This window comes from Idiotropiscis lumnitzeri, chromosome 1 (assembly GCF_059441095.1).
Source record: "Idiotropiscis lumnitzeri isolate Australia: NSW breed Sydney's pygmy pipehorse chromosome 1, RoL_Ilum_1.0, whole genome shotgun sequence".
Lineage (NCBI taxonomy): Eukaryota > Metazoa > Chordata > Actinopteri > Syngnathiformes > Syngnathidae > Idiotropiscis > Idiotropiscis lumnitzeri.
The window spans coordinates 19389186-19415689 of record NC_142391.1 but is presented as its reverse complement, the minus strand read 5'-3'; the positions used below and the strand labels follow the sequence as shown (position 1 = coordinate 19415689).

The 26504-nt window shown below is 39.2% G+C and overlaps 1 protein-coding gene across 12 annotated transcripts in view; it reads left to right on the top strand.

The window, feature by feature from the left end:
* Positions 1-26504, top strand: part of nrxn3a (neurexin 3a) — a 96774-nt gene that overhangs the window by 56124 nt on the left and 14146 nt on the right. For all 12 annotated transcript variants that reach the window (XR_015846202.1, XR_015846178.1, XR_015846198.1 and 9 more), the window contains exons 8-20: positions 150-443; positions 818-965; positions 2425-2808; positions 5663-5866; positions 7860-7886; positions 9123-9242; positions 9504-9624; positions 11350-11610; positions 13862-14052; positions 14231-14404; positions 22436-22555; positions 23953-24134; positions 25497-25668. Coding sequence is in view for 8 of the 12 variants with exons in the window: in XM_088311139.1 (XP_088167265.1) it covers positions 150-443; positions 818-965; positions 2425-2808; positions 5663-5866; positions 7860-7886; positions 9123-9242; positions 9504-9624; positions 11350-11610; positions 13862-14052; positions 14231-14404; positions 22436-22555; positions 23953-24134; positions 25497-25668 (2398 nt within the window). In the remaining 4 variants the exon portion in view is untranslated. The remainder of the gene's footprint in view (positions 1-149; positions 444-817; positions 966-2424; positions 2809-5662; positions 5867-7859; positions 7887-9122; positions 9243-9503; positions 9625-11349; positions 11611-13861; positions 14053-14230; positions 14405-22435; positions 22556-23952; positions 24135-25496; positions 25669-26504) is intronic.

Sequence of the window (26504 nt, the reverse complement as noted above, 5' to 3'; positions counted from 1 at the left end):
TGAGGGAGAAAATTGAGAGATGTTTCTTAGTCAAAGTTAAGGTTACGCATCTATGGAAATCCAGTCTATCTAAACCTGTAGTAGTCAACAATGACAATAAAGGAGCTCTTGAGCAAAACTGACATAAATGTTTCTTCCTTCTTGTGTAGGTGGTTTACAAGAATAATGACATCCGCCTGGAGTTGTCCCGACTTGCTCGGATTGTTGACCCCAAAATGAAGATCCAGGGCGAGGTGTCCTACAAGTGTGAAAATGTGGCAACCCTGGACCCCATTTCTTTTGAGACTCCAGAGGCCTATATCAGCTTACCCAAGTGGAATACCAAGCGGATGGGATCCATCTCTTTTGATTTTCGCACTACGGAGCCCAATGGCCTTATCCTCTTCACCCATGGCAAGCTACAAGAGCGCAAAGATGCAGCTCGCAGCCAGAAGAACACTAAGGTCAGAACGTCTATTATGACTAATGTTGGACGTGAAGCAATGCTTTAATTGGGGTCAAGGTCAGGGCTCCGCACCAATGCCTTCTCACAATGCCCTTCAAGACCCCCTTTTGGCACTGGAGCGCTGCAATACTGGAAGAGAAGAGGGGCTTCCTTTAATTGGTCACACCAAGAAACAAAGCTCGCAGTAGTTATTTGCCTCTGTAATCTTATTTGCGCCTGTTCTTTGATTGTTGACTGTTTGTACACTCATGCAGTGTTTGACAAGGGCACAGACTGACTCATTTAAAATGATGGCAGTGCGGAGCAAAGAAGCCGACAGTTTGATTTCAATGAAGATGTCTGTTGATGTCATTTTGGAAATATTTTTTCCAGGTGGATTTCTTTGCTGTTGAGCTGTTGGATGGCAGTTTGTACCTGCTCTTGGACATGGGTTCAGGGACCATAAAGGTGAAGGCCACACAAACAAAGGTCAATGATGGTGCCTGGTATCATGTGGATATCCAGAGAGATGGCCGCTCAGGTCAGTTAAATTATTATTTTGCACGAGCTCACCTAACATTTGGACAGTGAACCATCTGGGGTCAAACAAATAGTTCCAGAATACTGGTCATCCTCCAATGTGTGTTGAAATAGAAAAAAAAAAGGTCCCTAAGGGATACAAAAATATTGTGTTCCTTACACGAACCCATTTGATTTAAAATTAAACGGCCCTAGACTTTTTGATTCATTCAGGCCTTCAACCTGCTAATGATTTGCTGACTCGAGTTTTGCGCCATTGCCACACGCACAAAAAGACGTTGGAGTGTTTGAGCGAATACATTTGAATAGTGCCCAGTTTACATTACTAAAAGCTGAAATAATGTAATCTGTTGTCTGTTGCGTCACATTGTGCCACTGCAACATTTCCGAGCTCTCTGTCTATTCTTTGTCTGCTGGTTTGCATCACATAAATCACCAAACCCCGATTCCAATGAAATTGCGTAAATGTGTAAAACGAAAATAAAAGAAGGTGCAGTTATTCCAGTATACTATGTAAAAGAAGAAAAAAAATTCAGCATACTGCTCACTCAGCATACTATTTGCCCTGGGCCCCAAATGACTAGCTACGGTGACATCACCAGCAGTCTGACACAGCCCAAGTTTGATGAGTGGCTTATGCATTGATAAACATGATAGCTCATAAAGTAGCTGCGATGAACTCAAGCGAATAAATCGTTGAGACTTCATTCGTATATCGCGGTAGCACGTCTTTCCAGATGGATTATGAGGGACCCGGGCTCCCTGCAGTCCCTCAGTCTGTCTGCTCAGCGGCTCCTCCCAATTCTAGACTCAAAGCCAAAAGGAAGCATTTTTACAAATAAGATGGAAAACTAAACCCCGCAGTAGCGGGACAACTCTGTGAACGTAAAATAACTGTGAGAGACAAGCATGCAAAAGTACAGAGAAAAAAAATCATTTAGTAAGAGAATATGAGGAGGTTTTGGTTATTTTTACTATGGCTTTTTCGCAGTCTCTCTCTCTCTCTCTCTCCCTCTGTACACTAGTAGCGCGTAATTCTTGTCAAGATTCCGGTTTGTTTTGGCTCCTCATTGTTGCTCTTTTTTTACTATTTCCTTACTTATTTAAACTCAACCAGTTGTGCGAACTTTTGCAATACCCGCCAAAACTTAGAGACTGGCGAACAGTACCAAATACGTGTTTCAAGTGCCTTTAATTTCTCGCAGAACAGACCATGCGACAGCGATACCAGCGTGTGCATAAAACAAACACCGAAATCTTGCGTTGGAGAGATGACATCTTTCTGTAAATCGCTATGATAAACCAAAGGGTCAACAAATCAGTCGATGTGCATCATATACCGGGAGACGTATTGAACTCTATATATATATATATACTTTAATTATGGTGATTAATGCAAAGTGAAAGTACCCCTTATCATTGGGACTCAAATTCTGATGTCTATTTCATACCCATCACAGGTACCATCTCTGTAAACAGCAGAAGGACTCCATTCACAGCGAGTGGTGAGAGTGAAATCCTAGACCTGGAAGGTGATATGTACTTGGGGGGGCTTCCCACTGATCGCACCAACCTAATTTTGCCTACTGAGCTGTGGACAGCTATGCTTAACTATGGCTACGTAGGCTGCATTCGTGATCTCTTCATCGATGGGCGAAGCAAAGACATCCGTCAGATTGCTGAAGCGCAAAATGGTGCCGGGATTAAGCCGTCCTGCAACAAGCAACCTGGCAAACAGTGTGAGAGTTACCCCTGTAAGAACCGAGGTGCCTGCAAAGAAGGCTGGAATCGATTCATCTGTGATTGTACTGGCACTGGTTATTGGTCCCGCACTTGTGAGAGAGGTAAATGTGTGCGATGCCCGCATTCGTCTTAAAAAAAACCCAAAAAACACCCAATACAGAAAAAAAAAAATCTTTTGTAGTTTTTTTCAGAGCCTGAAATGCCCACTATAGTTGAATGTTTTTATGAATAAATATGACAACAGCTCAAAACTGCTTGAAAAGCTTTTGACTTTAATCAAACTTACCTTATAGGTAATTGGAGGAAGGATACTGGCATGCATCTGGTCGAGCTCATGAGCCACGATGTTGGCACTCCCTTTTCTCACCTTCATCACGTTTAGGTGATCTAGAAAGGGCTTTACAAAAAAGCAACTCTGTACTGTACCAAAAATGCCAAATCTAGGGTACGTTTTTTGCTGCTATAAAAAACAAACAAAAAAAAACTCCCTTTGGCGATGCTAAGCTCACATCCATGATTTCTATTTCATTTGAAGGGATTCTCTCCCCTTCCAATATAATAATGCCTTTATTAGTCCCACAATGGGGAAATTCGAGATTCGAACCCAGGCCTCCTGGGGAGACTGGGTCCTGAACGCGGCGCCTTAGACCACTCAGCCATCCTAGCTGCCATGTTTGCATGTTTCATCCTGTTCTAGTCTACTCAAAGGCTGTTTATCCATGAAAAGGCAAGAGGGCAACCCACAAACATGTGAGCAGTCGCTGTCTGTCGAATTGCGACCATTTCTGGAGCTAAAAGACTTCAACAGCTAGGAGGGGCATTGCGAGTGTAAGGGAAATTATTTCCTGACCGTTATATACGTGGTTTCAGGTCTCGTAAATGGAGGTTCCGCTGTATAATGGCAATCATATGAACAAAACATTTAATGACTTCATTTCTCAAATGATTGTGGGTGGGTGAAAGATGACGACATCCACCACACACATCCGTGGACTTCGGAATCTGTATGCTGCGCTCTGATCAAATTTCACCAAAATCTTGTTACACTGCCTGCGCCAATGGTTAGACATGGTTACAGCAGGCGTAACGTTGCATGGTGAAAAGCGCTATGTCAGATTACCCCAAAAGATAAAACAAGACTTGCACAGGCACAAAATTCAGGATACGCAGGTGTCTTCGCTTGAGCGCAACAGGAATTGAGCCCAAAATGAGAGTGCAGGGTTTACCATTGGCTTTCAAAAAATCATGATAATATGTATTTATTTTGGTTATGAAATGTATCTTTGAAGTGAAGTTGAAGGCCTTATATGTCTTTATTACGCTTAATGGCACAAGCATGCTGCTGTGCTTGGAAAGTGCACTTTATTGAAAGCAACTGGTTTAATTCCATGTTTTTTTTTTTATTATTTATTATTCAGTAGTAACTGTTCTACCTAGTTGTCATAGTGCATGATTGTTTAAGTATAATTGAACTGATTCTATAACAAGGTTGTCCGGAGACAGTTGAGACTACCTTGTCTAGTCAATCTTAGAAAGGAGAAAAATCATGGCACTGTGCTGCTGACCAGTTTTCTTTCAAGGTGTCCATGGATTTGATTAAAAAAAAAGATCAGAGTTGAAAACTAATTAACTTCCTCCCCGAGAGCCACAATTTGCTCCAGATTTTTTTTTGCATACCAAATAATAGCTGCACTATCATATCCCATTTTAAATCGGACTGTTTTTTTTCTCTTCTTATCGCCTGGCCTGTAATTAGGTTCCCAGAGAATGTAATTTTTACTCCTTATAAAGACAAAAATAAGTGGGTCAATCAGATATAGGTTGTACATATCCTCCTAAATTGCTTTCCAAGACATAATTAAGTGAAGTATTGGAATCTGATTTTTTTTTCTGTTGGGCATGCATGCATTAGGGAATGACATTGTATAATCATCTGAAATGTCATAATACATGACAATACGGAGGAACTTAACGCCACTGTAACTACAATAGTAGCAAAGCATTGAATTATGCATTGCTCAGTGTCTCTGTGGTTTACATTGGCTATCAAAATTGTCTTTGTTAGCTTCCTAAATACAGAATTGTTCATATAAATATTGTATCGGGCCACAGCCACTTATTGAAATATTTATTTGCAGGGCTGGGCGCTTGACCCTTTTTTAATGGTCAGTTCCCCGCCCTTCGGCCGCTATCTCGGTACAGTTCCGGCCTCAACCCTCCGGTCTTATTCATATGAAATGTCGACCCCTGACTCCATGGTATTGCCCACCCCCTCTCTTGTAATGGTATGCCCCCGTAGCAGGTGGCAGGCACGGATTACGTGATGTCAGAGTAAGGAAATACAGGAATGCACATTGCTGTCTCATGTTTCTTCATACACAAACTATGGTGGCGCTTTGGACACGCTCGGGGCAATTTCTGTCGTTTCCCAATTTCGTGAGTAGGTTCATCACACGCACTAGGGGCGATGTGTGGGCCGGACTAAAATCAACCTCCGGCCTTTTTTTATCAAACCCTTTTTTAAAATTTGTCACCCCCTGCCCCAAAAATCGGAGGGCCGGACCGTTCTGCCCCCAGGATGGACTGCCCAGCTCTGTTTCTTTGTTAGTTACATCTGACCTGGGGTGAGAGACAAGGGAACACGCTAGACTGGTCGCCGGTATCTCACAGTGACACCTGAACAAACAAGCTTCAACACTATTGGACAATTAAAATCTTCCATTCTTCTAACATGCATGTTTTTTGGAACATGGGTGGAAGCAGTAGAGAAAACCCACATGAGTTCGACTTTAAGCTGACATAGCCAAAAAATTGGATTTACGTGTAGCAGTGATTCCGTAGGATGGTTGCTGGGAGTCAATTACCGCAAATCAAGCCGTAAATCAGAAAAAGTGCTTCCATTTGACGTGAGCCCATGAAGTAACATTTTGAACACATCTGTCACCTCTCTTTCAGAGGCTTCCATCCTCTCCTACGATGGGAGTATGTATATGAAAGTAGTGATGCCGACCGTCATGCACACCGAGGCAGAGGATGTCTCACTTCGCTTTCGATCGCAGAGGGCTTACGGCCTCCTAATGGCCACCACCTCCCGAGACTCGGCCGACACCCTCAGGCTGGAGTTGGACGGAGGCCGCGTCAAACTCACGGTCAATCTAGGTATCGTAGGCACCTTCCTTCATCTGTGTCCACACCTCCACTCTCTCCATGAGATGGTTTGTCATTGAGTGCTAATATTTACTTTTGCTGTCTCAATTGCTTTTGTACATGTCTTGTCATCCGATACCATACTTGAATCCCTTAAAGGTTCATATTAGCTTCAGGAAATTAATCAGAGCAGCATTATCCGGTTTGCATGAGTGTCACTGCAGTGCGTGCAAACAGAAAACTATCCAATGTTTTCGTAACTGCAGCTACAGTGGAACCTCAGGGGTCAACCGCAATCCGTTCCGATGCACTAGCTGACCCACAACTTCTTGAAATTTCAAACCAAAAGTTTAATCGTCGTGATGCACGTGCAGCTCACACGTCTCATTTTGTAAACTGTCAAACATGCAAAACAATAAAATAGCAGAACATAAAAAAAAAAAAAACGTTTAGCTTCTGCTGATGCTGGACTCGACTCAGAATCAAACTTTCTTTCAAAGCAATTGTAGTGCATATTCGGCTTCTTTTTTTTCTTCTCACATTCCTCTGCCTTAACTCGGGTCTCACGGAGATGCCGCGTAATATGTTGATGCCTCACAATATTGGTCAAATTCTAATCAGCATGTTCTCAAGATTTTGAGGTTCTACTGTACGTTTCAAGATGTGTTAGGCTATCCCATCTCAACATTTCATTCCAGTTCAATGTTTGGAAAAGACAAACCACAATAATGACCCATAATCTTCTTTTGAGGAAGTCACAGCACTAAAGGCACACAAACACATTTTAAGACCATTTTGACCAAACACCTACTTTCAAGTCAAATTTCCAAATGACCAAAACCAAATTGTGCTGAGACTTTCTAAAAGTATGTCATCGTCCACTGATTCACAGGTTACCAAAACTTTGATTTGCTTTCCCATGATTCTTCCGCGTATTCAATCTTCTCCCTCACTTTTCTGGAGTGATTTTATGTCATCTGCTGACTACGGTGTGTGGACGTTTTTGCTTTTCTATGTAGCTGTCAACGCCATTTCCCATTATGCTTTGTCAAAAGATGGTATTCACCCCTTCAAAGGCCTTAAGCCTGCGGCCCGTCAGGCGAACAGCCCGAGAACAGAGCCCAGCAAAACCTACAGCTGGCTGTGACCCCGAGCCTTTGCTCTAGCTAAAACAACTCCAATTGTATGGTGTTCACACTGACTATTAAAGATCATACCTTTATGTAATCATCACAGTTGTTGAGTTCTCTCTCAAAACACAATACATGTGGAACTCGTTTTTTGAATTTATTTATTAATTTTTTTGGGGGAGGGCGCACCATAAACTTTTATACAGAAAGACACACGCACACACACACACACATAGACCCTTGCACACACTAACACCTATTCTGTATATTTATCTATATGCAAGCATATTAATTATAGCACATCAGATCTGATGGCTGGGGTCTTGTGCCTCTGCATGGTGCTGGTGCTGACTGGATCGTGGCTGTTTGCTCCCACTTTTCTGTTGCGGTTGACGGCACATGAAACTATCAGCCACATGGTGACCAACCCTTCATCTCTTGACAACTGAAAGAAGCTTCAATGAGATTTATTGACAAAACGCTCATGTTCAAATTCATATGATTTTATTGACTTGCAAATTTGATGTATCATTAACTCCATGTCAATCCAATCCAAGTCCAATTTTGTGGGTTGGAAATCGAATGCAGCTGGTACCAAAAGTGGCCATTTTAGTGTTAATATAGTGCCTCATTGAGTAACACGTATATAGCACGGTGATCAGTATCTTACGATAAACACAAATGGCAATGGTTTCTTTAAATTGTGGCTTTGTCCAAGAGAAAATGAATACCTTAGATCTAAAGATGGAAGTAATAAAATGGCCGTCTTTCTACATGTGTACGTCCCCGGAAGGGTGGAACTTTTGTTTTTGGATGTCTGCAGCTGTAACCTTGAAGGATGCAATTTCATCTGTCATTTATTCTTCCCCATCTAGACTGTATCAGGATAAACTGTAACTCCAGTAAGTTAACACTCAAGTTTCATTTTGCTTTCTATGTTGATAATGTGTTGATGTATGCAAACTGATTTTCCTTTGTCTTTTGAGCCACCTTCCCCTTTCTCTTAAGAGAGATGTATTTTGCATTTTCCCCACCACAATTAAACCAGTTGGCAGGCATCTTAATATACTTGCTTTTGTCAAGGATAAAAAAAAATACAGCATACTTAAAACCACCAATCATTTTTGCCTCACTCAGATTTGCCTGTTTTGAGGGGGTGGTCTTGTCCCATTAAAATGAGTTAACTGTTCTCTCCAACGCTACAGTAAGTGGGGGCAGATCGTTGGGCTGGCTACTTGTTGAGGCCAGAGTCTAAAAAAAAACAAGGCCTTCACAAAAACAGTACCGACTGTATTTTCTCCTGAAATAATTCAACCATCTGCGAAATGAAACGTGCCATTTAGATTAATGAAGGTTTAATTAGATCTCATATGGTGGAAACACCATAAAACACAAATACCCCCGACCCTTATGCCCCATGATGTCACATTTCAGCAAAGTCCAGAATGGATGGACATATTTTCGGAAAAAGGCAGCTCTCAAAAGATTTACTTGGATGTGTAATTTCACTCAGGAGATGACTCTGAGCAATTCATGTTTCCATAATAGGTGACCTTTGGAGCAGAATGTGGAAGATGATTTTTTTTAAAAAAGGATCATATTTAAAGAAAATGTTTTCATCATTTTAAATGAACACAATCTGCCTTTGTGCACTGACGAGATGTTCTGCAAAAAATGTTGCTTTCTCAGCGGGCAGCCTTAGACAAAAACATTTTTCTATTCAAAAATTCAATCAATTACACACAATTTGAGCAAGAGTTGAACTTTCGGACGCTAACTCATCTGAGCAATTATGATTATGTAAACATTCATCTCTTATAATATATGTAATAAAAAATAAATAAATAAACAAGGCCAGGCCAGTCAGGATAGGAAACGTACCAACCCTTTCTTTTTTTTTAAACAACCATATGAGAACTATCACTGATCAGCTGAAGATGCAGGAGTGTCCTTACAGAAAGTTTTTTTTTTTTTTTTTAAATCCAGTGCATGTCTCAGTTTGAACCAAACCTTTGGTTCCCAAACAACTACATTAAGGTTAGCTTTCGAGGCATCTTCTGCCACTTAAGCCTGACTGGTGGGAAACCAAAGGATTGGTTTGAGAATCAGGATGTGTTTAACTTTGTGATTGTTCTCAGGCAAAGGACCGGAGACGCTGTATGCTGGGCAAAAGCTCAATGATAATGAATGGCATACAGTACGTGTGGTGCGTCGCGGCAAAACCTACAAGCTAATCGTTGACGATGATGTAGCAGAAGGTACTTATCTGCATAAACCTGGGCTTATGATGTTCTTTGCCTTGTTACGCCAAATGTTGCCACTACTTGTGCCAATGCAATTCTGCTTCTAAGCAAAATTGTACACATGCAATTTGGAGTGGCAGCTTGCATCACTCTAATAGTGTTAATTGAATTTTCTCCTTAAATCAGCCCTTTTGTGTTAGTGTCAGACAGTGTTCTCTTTTCTTTTTGTTTGTGTCTTTCTTTTCAACCCATCCCCTGCACCCTCCCCATCTTCAGGCCAAATGGTGGGTGACCACACTCGTCTGGAGTTCCACAACATTGAAACAGGCGTCATGACAGAGCGCAAATATGTTTCAAGCATCCCATCCAGCTTTATTGGTCATCTGCAGAGCCTCAGGTATTAAAAAAAAAAAAGATACTGGAAATAGTTCAGATTTGGATACAGTTTGTCAAACAATGACACCTCAATCCAGACGGAACTGAAGTTGATTGGTCAAAATGATAAATTAAAGGGAAATAAGATGGAACCACTAAAATACAAAACAACATGTTCCACGGTCCTTTGTTCGCATTTTGAAAATATGATTGAAATGGAAATTTGTATGCGGTGGCAATCATAAAACCTTTTTTAATCGTACGGACAATAGCAATGAAACTGTTGGCATGTTTGACTGTCACCCAAATGTAAAATGAATACACACACAAACCATTGTGTAACAAAAGAAAAACAATAAGTTGCATACTCACACCTAACTCTGATGATGCAACAGACAAGTTGCATACATGGACATGGGCAGAGGGGCTCACTGATGGCGAATAAAAACTTCACATCGAAATTTAAAAAATGCTCAATAGTCACAAAAGTTTTGTAAAAAGAAGTGAAACTCAGTTTCGCCAGATGAGAAAAGCGAACTAGTGTGCCAGAACTTTAAAAGATTTTACTTTCAGGAATTTGGGAGTGTTTCCCCTCCCCTCTCCTCCATGACAGCCTGCAGTATTTCAAATATAGTTCAGTTGTCAATTTGTGTAAAAAAAAAAAATAAATAAAGCTATAATCATGCGATGATGGCCAATCGCATGATTAATCGCTAATTAAGATGATTCGACAAGTCATGAAGGTCATTACATGATGGTGGTAGACTTCATTTTATGTGCGGGAAAAAAGATGTTTGGATGACATGTTTCATATCAAACTATTAAACCAAAAAAAAAATCATTCAGACCTGCTAATTCACTGCACGCTTTAGATTACTCTAACAACTAAGTAGGGCTGCCCAACATATGTAAAAAAAAATATTGCGATATTGACTTATGCAATATGCATATTGCAAAGATAATAATTTTCTTATGCTTTTATCTGAATTTGACCAGTCAGACGTAAACTTAAATGCGCATCGCCACCCAACAGTAGGACATCATTCTGGGGAATTACAATTAATTAGCTGAGAACACTTTGTGTGTGCTTATTTTGCCACATGAAAAAAAAATTAAAATAGAAATGTCAGTTCTTTAGCTGTATGTTAAATATCACAAGAATATCGATATCGCTGTAGTAAACATTCGTATTCCATATTCCATATTTTTCCAATATTGTGAAGCCCCACAACTACACTTGGACAAAACAAAAACAATTTAATGACTCATTATTTCTTTCCATGGCACATCCTTCCGTGTTACTTTTGTCAATCAACTATTCATCAATTCTCTCTGCCGCTTGTCCGCACTAGGCTAATAATCTTGTCAGTACTCATTTCCGTTCATGTAAAGCTGAGTCGCTGGACTCGAAACACAACAAAGCACATCTTACTTTTCAGTGAATATTTGTGATTGAAATATCACATGGGACAATAAGTTGCCAGACTTTTTGTCTGTTTCTGGTTTGAGCATCATCACAATTCTCTTCTTTTCCATTTTTGGCAATCTTCTGTGGAGGTGTCACAAAAAAAAAAAATAAATAAATAAAATGGATGAAATGCAATAAACAGACCTGTAATGTTAATCAGTGTCACACAATATATCCTGGCAAGATATGCCACATTTGGCCTCTAAAGTTGTGTGTAATATAAGCAAAAAAAAAAAAAATGCATGTATCTGACTAAATCTGTTCCTTTCCATTTTGCAGATTTAATGGCATGCTCTACATCGACCTTTGCAAAAATGGTGACATTGACTTTTGCGAGCTAAACGCGCGCTTTGGGATACGTTCCATTATTGCTGACCCAGTCACCTTTAAATCTAAGAGCAGCTACCTAAGCTTGGCCACCCTACAGGCCTACACGTCCATGCATCTCTTCTTCCAGTTCAAGACCACCTCCCCCGATGGCTTCATACTCTTCAACTCAGGAGATGGGAGTGATTTTATCGCAGTAGAGCTGGTCAAAGGGTACGTTTGAAATGCAAAATTCCCTCACTAGACACATCCTAACACAATTTTGGTGAATTTGATATGAAGGCTGAGCTCCACTTACATGTGCTGTGGATGGCAGACGTATTCCATACAGAACAGTGAGCGGTGGGCATCAAACCAACTGAGTGATTATAGAAATCAATTATCTCAATGCATTATTATTGTTAGAATGGTTATCGTCACAATGATATTTTTTTTAAATTATCCCACTGCCAAGCTACGTGAGGGGCTTGAGACAAGCTTGAGAGGGTTAAATTAAAAGTGTATTCTGAAACAATTACTAATTACCTGTTCAAACAATATTTATGTACCTTGATTAATTGTAATTACTTCAGTTCTAAGTACTCCTCTCCATAAAGAAAAGCACTATTGCAATTAATCCTTAGCATTTATTGCAATTAGTTATTTTTTGGGGTTTTGAAAAAAATTCTACAAACACATTTAAAAACCATCTGGTGAGACGTCAAAGAGAAATTGGTAAGGTAAATATTGTACAAACGGCGTGTGCACCATCTAATATCATCCAATTCCATAATCATGTATTGAACAGATCACTTTTTTCCCCAATCTAATGAACGTATCATCTCACAATCTGAACCAATAATCATCCCCAACGCTGTTCAATATAAAATGAACCTTCAGCCTTTGCTTTTTGAATGCATAAAATGGTGGGTGAAAGAATTTTGAGACACTCAAGAATCTTTTCCTAACCAACAAGGGAGCTGGTCTTTTTTTGGCCATTAACAAACAAACACAATTATAATCTCATAATATGCATCTACAATTATGCCCAAAGATGTAAATTATTAAATGAACCTACAGCCGTTGCTTTCGGAAAAGCCACAGATGGAACAATAGAAAAAATTTTAAATGTCTTGTAGTTAAGTTCTCACATCAACACGGTGTTTTTACACATCCCATGTTTTCTATTATGTCAGTTAGTAAATTGATACCTTGAGATTAAAAGAAAACATGTCAGTTTCTTAATTTTCCCCTTGGCTGTACATTTCTAATTAGCAAGATGGAAGCTAGTCAGTTTGATCTTGAAAAAGTGCACTTCCTCTTCCAAATGTACACTGTATTGAACAATTGTGTGCAGCCCCCCAGCGGGCTGAAGTGGAATTACACCCTGAATCAACAACAATACTGAGTTATGACTGGACAAAAAAAATAAAATAAAAACCTGCGCAATAGAGGGATTGCAAACCTGTAACCTGGAATATTACATGATCTGTGTTTGTTATTTTTTGGTTTAGTATTTAGTTTCATGTTTTTCCATGTTTGGTGTGTGTCTTGTGCTCAAATCTGATTGCGTTCGCTTGTCTCACTCCCTAGTGTGAACCAATCAGCTCCCTCAAACCTTTTGTGTCTTGTCCAGGTGTTCATCGTTGTCTCGTTACTGTGTTTGTATTTAGTTCCTTGTTTGCTTTCAGTTCATGTTGGTCCATTGTCGTTTTTCCTGTTGCTGTTTGTGTCTGTTCTCCATGTCAGTCTCGTCTGCTATTTTGTACTTTTGTATTTTCTGACTTTCCCAGTGCCTTGTTTGCCGTTTTACTTTCAATTAAATTCCATTGAAGTTACCACCTCGCTTCCCTGCATTTGGGTCCTCCTCAACCTTCACCACAACCTGACACAATACCTATAAAATCACGATCGTACTTATGATGAAATAAAAGCATTAACTCTGGAGATTAATTTTAAAAATGTTGTTTAGCTAATTATTTATTTACTTCAAAAATAATTTGCATAATTTGCAAATCCAAATTCAAATACCCATCCATCCATCCATTGTCTGAACCGCTTCCCTTAACGAGCAGTGCTGGAACCTACCCCAGCCGTCATCGGGCAGTAGGCGAGCCAACCAGTCTTTGAATTAAAATCTCCTTGATGATTTTACGTGAATTTCAAGATATTATTCAAGTAAATATCTCGTTTCAAGCGTCACAAAAAATAGTAGTTGAAAAATGTGATTAATCGCAATTACAGAATTTGTTTGCGATTAATTAGTTTTCAAATGTAATCATTGGCTGAAATAACAAAACAAAATATGATGAATGACAGAAGTGTATGTTTGAAATATTATTTAATTAATCACCCATGCTTGAAATTGATGATATTTAAAGTTTTTACTCCAGCAAGAAATTTCCTTGTAGGTTCTCCATCAAGCTCACGTCAAACAAAATTTAACCGGAGATTCTTACTAAAATGAAAATGTTGTCCTCCGCAGATATATCCATTATATTTTTGACTTGGGAAATGGACCGAATTTGATCAAGGGAAAAAGTGAAAGAGCCCTTAATGACAACCAGTGGCACAATGTGGCAATCACCCGAGACAACAGCAACACTCATACTCTGAAAGTAGATGCGAAGGCCACAATTCAGAGCATCAATGGAGCCAAGAACTTGGACCTGAAAGGTATGCAAAGATGCTGTTGTTTGCAACGATTTGAATTATTATTTACGAGGTCACGACATATTATCTACTTTGTATTTTATTTGCGATCCCATTGTAGCAATATTACATTTTGAGTCCCATGTTATTAATAGTGTATTTCAATAATTATCTTGGATATATATTTTTTTAATCTCTTCAGGTGACCTATTCATTGCCGGACTGGGTCCTGGCATGTATGGTAGTCTGCCTAAACTGGTAGCTTCCAGAGAAGGTTTCCAAGGCTGCCTGGCTTCAGTGGACCTAAACGGGCGCCTGCCGGACCTCATCAGTGATGCCTTGTTTAGTAGTGGGCAGATTGAGCGTGGATGTGAAGGTACAAAGTCCCTCAGGTCTGAGCCTGACTTAGATTACTACAACATAAACTTCAACTCCAGCTCGGGCAGCTCATTCTACCGGCTCAATGCAAACAGTAGCACCGCAGCCTTGAATCCCTATGGACGTTCTTCCATCGCGTTAGCTGTTCTCGTTGCCTCACTTCGGCACTGCTAAGGCAAAAGCCGAGCTTCCGACACCTCCACCAAAAAGCATCTTTTATCGGCCACATTGGCTGCTGTCTGACGATGGAATCTGAATCACCAATACACTAAAAAGTGACTAATGCATACATGCAATCACACAAACTATGACTAGGTGCTCTACTTTTGTAAACATTGAGAGCTATATTAGCATATCGGAGGATACTTAATAGTGTGCTCCACATAACAATGCCGAGATTCTTCATGATCTGACATTGATCTGACAGATGTGCATGAGCCTTTAATGGCTGAAAATGTTTTAGTTGATCCAATTTGCTGAGCTTTAATTATCATCATTATTGCTGCTGTCTGTTCTGACATTAGACATGATACAAATATGAAAATGAATATGAAAAGCTACGGATAGGTGTCTTTCAAAGAATTTTAGAATTGATATTTTTCTCCGCTTCTCCTACAATTGTTGATGCAAATGTCACTTAGCAAGTCGTCAACCGTTACAATTTAATTTCATTGCTTTTGAGCAAACCTCCCAACAGTGACGTTATGATTTTCACAAATTATAAAACTCAAGATGCACCGTTTCAAATGATGACGCAAGATGGGGTTTCAGGGCATTTTATCGGTGGTAAAGAACTGAAAATAGTCATTTATTGAATTTGCAGCATGAGGAGGTTGTATTTGCTGAAATGAAAACCATTTCAAGTCTTGTATCCATTCAACTTGCGAGTTTTTGCAGATTCTCTGCTTCATTTTGTTTAGGATATCAGAATAGCTTCCCGAAGCTGCTGTTCAGATATGAGCTGCTTCAAAACCTCATTGATCTTTGCTTGACGACGCTCCAAAGGTTCTCAACAGGGTTGAGGTCATGGGAGGATCCCCTTTTGTTGCACATGGCACATGATGCCTTGCTTGCTTGATTGCTGGATGGTCCACAGAGATGGAGTAGTATATGTTTGGTGGATGGTCATCATGTGCCAAAAAGGTTGCTAAGAGGAAGCGGAGTGTTGTTTTGGGACTGAATCCTGGGACAATAGGTAGTCAGCATCTTTAGGGCCCCTCAACTTGTGAAAATAAAATAGTTGTGGTGTTTCTGATTGACCATTTTCTTTCCATACTATGAAGAACAGCACTTTACTTACAAAAAATAAAACAAAATAATTGCAATTTACAATGCAACATCCCATACTTTCATTTGGAGCTGCACCATATGAGCATTGCGCCATTCATAGCGTGGGCCCATGTCTCCCATCACCTCGACCTTATTGAGTACCTTTGGTGTATCCTCAAGCGAAAGGTTTTTGAGGGTGGAAAGCAGTTGACATCCAAACAGCAGCGTTGAGAAGCTAATCTGACATCCTGGAAAGAAATTCCATCAGAAATTGTCCAAAACCTCACAAATTTGAGAAATGCTAGAATTGTGAATCTGCTATCATATTAAAAGGTCACATGACCCATTTGGATGCTGGTTTTGATTGATAGCGCTTTTTATTTTCTGTCAATATGACCTCCTCACGCTGAGAATTCACTAAGTGACTATTTTCAGCTCTATTCTGTTTCAGTCTCTGTTGTGAGTTAGAATTTGGAACAGTGCATTTCAATTATAATTTTTTTAAAACGCTCTTATCATTGGGAGGTTCATTTCAAATTATTTGCATTTTCTGTAACGGTTGATGACTTGAAAATTATGGTGAGTTTCATTAGCTTTTTTTATGCAAAATGAGAGAAAAGTATCAGTTGCACAATAATTGTGAATGCGGCGTAAATAGGAGCACAATATAATAGAACTCAGGAGTGAAGATGACATTTTAACACCCGCCGTTTAGCTAACAAAGCAACTAACTACCTGCAAGAGAGTAATTTGTCTATAATGTATAGACTAAACTGTTCAATTGTCCTGATTGATTTTTTTGTACGATAGCATTGCATAGTCATATTGGATCATAAATATTTGACAAGCATTTCAGACACAAATATGCATGCGACTTCCTCCATCCATTGTCTACCGTTTATCTCAATGGTCTCCAAGTCCGGTTTTCACGAGCCCCAATCCAGCCTGTTTTTTATGTTGCCCTGTTCTAACGCACCGGATTCAAATGATCTGGATTGTTATGAGACTTGTGCAAAGTTTGCTGATAAGGTGTGTTGAAAGTTGGACCAGGGTAACATATAGAACAGGCTGGATAAGGGCTCAGGAGGTCCGTACTTGGAGACCTCTGGTTTATCTGGTTCAGTTTTGCAGGTGAGCTGGGACCGAACACGACTGACTTTGGGCCGGTCAGTTGTGCATTGCAGGGCAGATATAGACAAACAACATTTTTACTTGATGGAGAAGCGAACATTTGAAGATTATTCTGATTATATTGTTTATAGATAAGTGGCAAGTGGGTGACTTAAGTCGTGTTGTTTATTGGAGCATAAAAAACACACGGGGAAAAAACCCAGACAGCTTACAATGGATATGTGATGAATGACCTTATACCGACAGTCTCAAATGTATATGTTTTGCTTTAACTCTCACAAGGTCTCATGTGTTTTCCTGAAGTGTACTTGCATACAAAATGAAAGCTCCCCAAGAAATGTAATTGTTGAATGAACTGCTTCTGCGGTTGGGTTTAGTTTGAAAAGAGAAATGCTGTACACAGTACAGTTTTAGTGTACCTCGAAACATGCTCAAAACGCTTTTAATTTGTTGCAACTTGCAGTTTTACTTTCCCCTATAGCTACTTATCTTATAATAGCTGCATCCAAATGGGCTTTTGAAACACTGCATGAACAATACGATGTCATTGTGGCAATATGTTTCCATCCTCCTGTGCAAGTTTTGCTCTCTTTTACGGTTGTTTTTTGTCATCCTCTAAACGCTTCTGGGTCAGCTTCCATATGTTGTTCTTGTTTGCATGGAAATCATTTTCTGTACAGTAGTTGCCACATCATTCAGCTGGGCATTGAGTGTATTGTATTTTTTTTTTTTTGTTCTAGTGGCTTACAGACTCCCATGTCAGAGAAATGAATGTCTGTTGACAGCAAGTGACAATGTGTACTTGTCTGTCCTCGCTGTGACAATTTGAATGAGGTTGATAATGTTGTTTCTCGCTGTACAACAATAAAGTAATGGATGATTGATTCATTTTATAAAATAAAATCTCATCAATCACAGTTTTTGGTCTTGTTTAATGTCCATGGCAATCTACTGTCTCATTTTTATGTGTGCTTGTATGTATGCATTTTTTTTTCTCAGCCAATGCATCATGATTTGTCATTTAAATTGCATTGTCATCTACTGCCTCGACTTCACTGCAAGCTTTTGACACATGAAATTGATTTCTGTTTTTTTTTTCAGCCTCCATGCCATTATAAAAGCCCATTAATGGCCACAATGTTGTTACTAATAAGTTGAATCGCTCGATGGAATACTGCATAATTTAGTTGATCTGTATCAGGTGAGATTAGCAAAGAGGGTCATTTTTGACTCTGGAAAAATATGTAACGTTCCAAAAGCATTGGAACAATGTGGACACTTCATTATTGGGTTAATATACTGTATAAAGAAAGAAGATCAGCATCTATTTCCAGGTATTGACATCTGACTCGCATTCTACTACTTTTAATATTAAATTGCAATTACTTTGCTTGCTTCCGCAGCGTCTTTCAGCTGTTGTTTGTTTGGAAAAAGTGTCTCTGCGTGTGTTTTATGAATTTTATTATACATCTTTTTTCATGCTCGCAGAGAGGTCCCGACCTAACAAAACTCTCACATACCAGGTCCCAAAAATGTAGAAAAAGCGTGTGAGCGTGTGTGTGTGTCTGTTTTCAAGTGGTTTTGGGGGTGGGGGGGGCACTAATTCCCATTTTTTTTTGCCTTAAAAATGTATTCATTTAATCCAAACAGTCTGTTTCTTTGCTTTTCTCTTGGCTGCACTGCCTACAGTACTGTATGTGGATGTTAGATTTATTTATTTTTTTGTCCAATCAGATTTCAGCCTCTTCTGTGCTATACAGCCATGTCAATCTAATTAGCCTGGAGCCTTCAAAATCAGTCGTGGAGGCCAATATAATTTAAACTGTATTAGCAATGGTACTCTTACTTTGATCAATCAGATTTTAAATTTGCCTCCTATGAGCTCAGCTTGTTTGTTAAAGCAAGCCAAGTTGCAAAAGTAGCAAAATATGAATGTAGAAATGTCCAGATTGTGTTTTGTATACAATTAATAGTTTTTAGAATTGCACAATAATACTGGTGGAATTAAATTAGAATCAAATTGCACTTAATCTGAAGGCCTCGGTACAAAACGATGTGCTTGTTTGGGGTCATCAGCAGATCATTTCTTCCGCAAAACTTCATCCTACGCATTGCTTTGATAAAAGTTCATCTTAGTTTTATCAGTCTATTAACCTTAATCCCAGATTTTTTTTGTTGTCGCTGTGCATTTTTGTCAATTGCAGCGTGGTTTTCCAATTCTTCTGGCTAATTAAGGCCATTTAAGGTTTTATCCTGAAACATTCTGGTTCTGCCCTATGTGGTCCCTTTTCCATGACACTTTTTCAGGGCCATGCGGTTACAATGGAACCATTCCGCAGAACCTCTTCCAAATTGCTTCTAAAAAGCAGGCCGAACAGGGCCGTGACATCGCTGTCATCTGATTGGCCGTCAGATGTAGGCGTTTTGTAAGCGATTTACAATGAAACTTCACTGCGTGCGCTAATTTCCTGGTCTGAAGCGGGCGAGACAGACCCGCCTGCTACAAAGTCCCAAAAATATTTTATCCGGGAAGTCCAGATTTCCCTCTCCCCAGCTGCTTGTTACAGCACCACTGAAATGCAGAGGTGTTCCTAGGCCTGCCAGAAGACTTACAAGTAGTTTCTCCAGCGTGTCCTAGGTGCCTCCTTCAGTTTGAATGTCTGAATCTGTAAGGGAGAGAGCCCTGCTACTTTGCGGAGGAAAACTTTTGGCCACTTGTATCATCGAGGTCGGTTTTTCAGTCACAACCCGTAGCTTGTGACCGCAAGTTGGGGTCAGAATGTAGATCGACTGGTAAATTGACAGCTTTCCCTTTTGGCTCAGTTCTTCTTCAGCACGACAGACGAATACAGAGTCTGTATCACTGAAGATTCAAACTCAAGCCACGCCCAAAGTCTTGCGTAACATATAGGGGAGGAGTAAATTGTCAAACGTTCTACTCTTTGAACAATGAATTTGGAAAAGAGATTAAAGAAAACCTGCTTGTTCAATATATATTATAGGTTTACTTGCGTATACCAACTCATTGAAATCAAAATCCAAACAATACAAACACAACTGATTATGAAAGGAAATAACATTGTAATTCAATGTTGTCACTTATCTACATGCAAACTGAAAAATCTAGATGCCAGTTGAAAAACCGTAGACATGCATGAAACATTCACAATTTTTCATAGCATTCTATTTAAAAATCCAAAACTGGAAGTTTCATTATTTAATTGGTCTGTTGTAAAGAAGCTCACACAAGATATTTTCAGTTCTTGATGTCCTTTTGGTGTCACGTATCCCTGGAATGTTGCATTTCCCAATGGCGGTCCTCCCCCACCTTTGAGACTACCAGATTCCCGCTCCTCTTTGGAGAGGACACTGTCTAAAAGGAATGGAAAATATGGAAAACCATCCATACTTGCTACACCACAAATGGTTTCGGGGCAGCCGCCATGACAGCCACTGACCACATTAAGGCCACGATGCCGGTCGGCTGCCTTAAAAATGGAGGCACCAACACATTCTGCTCTGACTCAATGTCCCCCAGCACCCTCAGGACTTGGGTGAACTTCTGGCGGAGGTGGGAAATGAAATTCCTTCTGACGGGACTCTGCTAGATGTTCCCAAAGGTCCTCACATTAAATTTGGGTCTGCCAGGTCGGATTGGCTTCTTCCCTCACCATTGGAGTCATCACGCCACCAAGTGTGATCAGTTGACTGCTCCGCCCATATTTACCCCCAATTGTCCATGACATGCAGCCGCAAGTTTGAAGAAGTCCAATAACAGAACCTGAGTGGTTTTCTGGGAGAGTCTGTGGGAGTGATCACAGCTCATTTTAGATAAGGCCAATCAATCATTTTCTTTAAATGTAGCCACACAAGTTGCACACTGACAGTTACCATATAGCTGCCATCCAGTGGAATGAATGAATGGATGAATGAAGAAATGTATAATATGAAGTAAATTAATACAGTAATTCCCCCTCCATCGCCCAGGTTGCATTCCAGACCGACCCTGCAGGTGAGATCTATTTATAGAAATACCCTATTTAAAAACTCCCAGGCATGTTTGTTCGGATGCAAGACTTCAGTTCCTTTTACAGATGTTTATTGCAAATCTAGGATAGAACGACCTACTATTAATTAACCTTGAAAAAGCTTATGGAAACGCAATGTATTTGTGTATCTTGATGACTTATTAAAGAAAACAGACGAGAAATGTCCGAGAGTGCGCGTAAGCAGCTCACGTGCTCTTTTAAGTCAGTCATGGCAAAGTGAATCGTTTTGTGACGTTTTCACAGGTTTAAATGGGTCTAAGTAGAGACGTCCTAGTACATTTTGGGGCCGGTTATTGGTCAGTTATCATTAGCAACACATTTACAATGACTCTGAAAAAAACAAATTGTGTTGTTCCTCCTGTGACTCCCACCAAGACATGGAGGGAGGGAGGGGGCGTGGCCATAATGCTCATTGCCAGGAGGAAAAACCTCCTGTGTCACAATTTGGGAATTAAAAGAAAAATCACAATCCAATGTTAATGCTTAAACAAACATGCAATTTTTGGGGGTCTCCTGAAAAGTGAGGATTTTGGTGCAAGGATTCCGCCCAATGCCAGCAATATGTGAATGTGCTTGCTGAATAAATCTGCCCCTGAGAGAACTGCCTCAAACTCCAACAAATCTTATATTGACTCAATATGTTCATGTCAACAACTGAAATCAACTTGATTTCAGGTATTTCTGCTCAGAAATATTAAAGTGATCCAACAAATGTTTTTTTTTTTTTTTTTGATAAAATGCAAAGTAACATCACTATTTTGTTTTTTTTCATGTCATTCAACCTAGGACAATATATCAAAGTCAGAAAATTGGTAATAATCACTTTTTACTAGGCAAATAATGTCAAAAAAATAAAAGCATTTGTACACGCACTGGAGCTGATAATGGAAGAACAAAATTCCAGTAAACACTCTTGAAAGACTCGTAGGTTATTTAATCCAGAAGAGTCATCATTCCGTCAGAAGTCACTTATCGTCACTGTCCTTCGAAAAAAGAAAATTGGACATATGTTTTTTTAACAAGACAGTGACATCCTGTTGGATGAGAGGGCCTGGCTTACTTACCGTCATCATTCTAGTACATTCCAAAGTGTTTGATGGGTTGAGATTAGAGCATTGTGCTTTCTAAGTTCTCCTGCCACACTACTCCAACCATCTGCCTTTATGGGGCTTGCTTTTGTCACTGACGTGTTGCCATATTGGAAGGCCCTACCACAACTTTTTTTCCCCATGCAAACTTGAAATCTTATAATTGTCCAAAATGTATTGGTAAGATGATGTCAACCATTTATATCCTTAATTAATTGAAGCGTTTTGCTCCTAGTCCAAAGTACAAATGTAGTTTTATTATTTTTGTATTATACTGCACATTTTTTACAAATGTTCAAAACAAATAAGTAAATGCAAGCACATTGTATTTAGGGAACACGACCAAGTCATGATTCCAACTGAGTCAACGCCACAAAATGTTGCTTAAATTGCTGCCACCACTTTACAAAATATCTCAAGTTATTTTCAAAATGGTACTTGTTTGTTGAGGTTATGGGTGTGTGTGATTGTAACGACTTGTGGACTTTGCAGGACCCAGCACCACCTGTCAGGAGGACTCCTGTGCCAACATGGGAATTTGCATCCAGCAGTGGGAGAACTACACTTGCGACTGCTCCATGACATCCTACACCGGAACACAGTGCAATGACCGTGAGTGCTGATGCCACACACTTTTATTACAATATCACTGAAACATGTGCAATTAGAAGTAGTAAGGGACTTGAGTCACATGACTTGAGTCAGAATCGAGTGACAACATTTCGGACGTGGGGCGTTCTAGGCTACAATTTATGAAAAGACTTTGACACTTGACTTGGTATTCATATGACACATGCCTTGACCAGTCTGGACTGTAGTGTGCTGTTCGTTTTGTTTATGAAGGATTTATTTTTTTTTTTTTACATTTAGATTCAAGAGTTATATTTAGGAGGTAAACGGGAAAAATAGAATCACAAGATAAAATGTTTGCATGACAAAAAATAAGGAATTCAGCAAATATGACGTAACTTCCGGCCTCATTATAAAACTTTTTTTTTATAAATTTTTTTTGTAAGATCGTATTGATTACGGGTTTTAACATGGTTAAAAAATGAACCTAAAACTCTTAATTACTCACTCATCGCTAATTTGACAAGAAGTTAAAGTCAGTATGTTTTGATCGCTATTCTACTACAACTTCCTTCCATAGGCTTATGACTCCCATGCACTTTGGTTGTCTTCTGAACAAATTTCCTAATTGAGTCAAAAAGTGGAACTACTAGATACCAACTTAATTAGCTGTATGAGCCCATTTGTAACTTGAAACGATAGTTTAATTAATTAATGATTAAACAATTGATCCGTTCCCCCAAAATAAAAAAAAATAGTTATTTACTTTTTTTTTGTGGTTAAAAATACAATCTAAAAATAAGTGCAAACATACACTTGTATGAAGAAATAAAAAAAAAACAACAACAAGATATCAATTTATTCCTCATTAACTTCACATGAGGAGGGGAAAAGGAAGAAAACTACAGCTCTAATTGAAAAAAAAAAAACGTTTTATTTCATAATAACGTGGAGAAAATCTGATTCAAGTGTTTCTTCTTCTCTTCTTTTTTTTTAATTCATGAGTTGATTTTAGCATACCAATTCAGGGAACCTTGTCCTTTTTTGTTAAAAAAAACTCTTTGTCATTTAAAACATATGGGACTTTTTTTCTAAATTGAAATATTTTTTCGAATATAATTATATTGAAGATAAATTTTCACCCACGTTTTGGCTCTCCCTGGAGTCCACACGCCGCCTTTAGCATCCGCCTGTCTCGCTTCACGGGCGAGCTGGCCCTGCCAGCTGGTGTCAGTTTGAGGCAATTTTTTTTTATTTGCTAATTTATGTTCCACAAATGCACACAATACCACATTTGGACTAGTGGGGGTCACAAAGACAACTTCTGACTTGAAAACACATTATCTGTACAAAGTGAACGGACTTCAGATATACTTAGAATCACAGTGTGTGCTGTCACACTCATCCTTAAAAGTGAAACGTTCTCCTGCTCTGCTCAGCTGGGACCACTTACATCTTTGGCAAAGGAGGAGGCCTAATAACGTTCAAGTGGCCGGCCAATGAGAGACCAAGCACCAGGACTGATAGGTTGACAGTTGGCTTTAGTACCTCGCTCAAAGATGGCATCCTTGTCCGGATCGACAGCGCTCCAGGTCTGGGGGACTACCTCATGCTCCACATAGTAAGTTTGTAGCATACTCGTTGCTTTTTCTGTGAAGCCACTAAGCCAACTGTCACACTCCAAGATGTAAGAATAAGGATGACAATCTGTTTTTGTTTTTTTCAATTAATCTCAATCAAGGGTTTTCAGAACGTGGGACGGTTTCCCATGCTAAGTACTTGATGTGCAAGTATTACTTCCCATGCAATGACCTTAACTCATTCAATACCATTGACGGCTTAATACGTCAAAGATCCATTTTTTTTACTGGGCTGGTCGTGAATGAGTTAACCTCGTTTTGGAAATGTACCAGAACTGAACTTGAAAGTGAGGTTGATGGTATAGTAGTGTCAAAAGAAAGACCAGCTCCATATTTTTGCCATTTACCCTAAGTTAAATCACCAAGTGTCCTAATATATTTGTCCATTACGTGGATGTGGACAGATGGTCGATTCAATGATGCTCTCTGGTGGACATTACAAAAAGTACAATTCCCCTCTTTGATTCAAGTGTCATGTAGTCTGTCACAAAGCATACTTAAACAGTACTTTAATCAAGTTTTGCAAGGCCGTTGCAACGCTGATTTTCCGCATTCAAATGCATTATTCATTCATCATAATCCAAGTGCACCGCTCGCCTGACTTTGGTGCAGGCGGGATATATTCAAGTCCCTCTTGCTGACAGTGTAAATATGAACAACTGTTTAGCTAGCTGTGGGCACTGTGACTGACTACACAGTAAATTAAAAATATATATATATATTTTACTCTAAAAAGTCTATATTAAACAGAATAAATTTTACACTTGGATGAGAGTAAAAGGTTTTTATATTTTTAAAATTGCTAGATTCATTTTTACAGTCACCAATTCTTGCTCCAATTGCCTTCTCCTGCCCCCAAAAAATTAGTCATATTTGCTTGAAAAAAAATCTAACCTATTTTTTTTCACTCTGAATTTCTCATTTAATTTTATAAAGAATGTTTTTGAGTGAATTTTACTTGCAAAGTATTGCATATTATTTAGTTCATTTAGTCACTCAAGGTTTGAGCAATGTACCAAAAACTTTCAGGTTGGAGACAGCCTCCGTGGTCACGGTTTATTTCATATAATGTTTTTTCATAAATTAATACTAGCAATTAAAATTAACTCAGAAACTCTCTTTGTGGAATTAACTTAGAAATTCTGTGTGAAAAATGTTACTTGTGTTTCTAAAGTAACGAAGTCATTTTTTTTTTTCAGTTCACTCATGGGAGTAAATCTTCAGAAGGCCTCAAACAATGCATTCTAATTTTCCGTAATTATCATGAGTGGCAAATATTCCAATAGCACGCCCGTTTTTTATTTATTTATTTATTTTTATTTTTTGTGTTTGTTTTACTTTAGCAACAAGGCAAGATTGGCGTGACATTCAACATTGGGACAGTTGATATCAGTGTACAGGAGGGCAGCACCCCAGTGAATGATGGAAAGTATCATGTGGTCCGCTTCACCAGAAACGGTGGAAATGCGACGCTGCAGGTTGATAACTGGTCCATCAATGAGCACTTCCCGACAGGTACCAAGACGCATCCTCAACAACTGTTGTAAAAAATTTTGATTACCTCCAGAGGGCCAAAATATTAAAAATATATTTTATATAAATGATTCTTAGAGCTTCTTGCCGGAATTTGGGCTGCATTAAAAGAAAAAAAAAGTTTGGTCCCCACCACTTCAGTGCTGTAAATTAATTATCATTGCTGTCCTGTGAAAAAGACTTCGGTCCATTTTTTTTCTTTTTTAAGTTAATGGGGTTTCCACGTTATAGACATCCCATTAACGTGAACGTTAAAAAAAAACAAATTAAAAAAAGGACAAAATTGGACATAGGCGTTTTTCTCTGGACAGTGACGATATACTACAGTCATCCCACCTGTGTTGCAGGTTCAGCGGCCTCGCTAAAAGTTATTTAGTGTTAGTAATGCTACAGAATGATAATGACACTGCTCTCCTATTGGATGGCGATTTAACACATTTAACGATGCATCAGATAAAAGCAAAGAATTTCCAATGAACGTATTTATTCATCGCATCTATGATCATGATAATATTTTTGGGGATATATTGTGTAGCCCTTATCTTTGGGCATGAATATTGATGTATTTTGTGAGATGATCAATTTTCTACCTTGAAAAAAAAAAACATGCCTAGTAATTCCATACCAGAGTTGGGCACTTTTTCCACACCCTTTTTTTGCCAGTCAGTCCCCCGCCCGCCGGCTGCTATCTCGGTACGTGTTCCGACCTCGACCCTGCGGCCTAATTCATAAAAATTCTTGACCCTTGATGAAAACCGGTGGATCTTGCATCTTAATTCATATTCCGTATAGCCAACATATTTTCATTTGACTTCCCT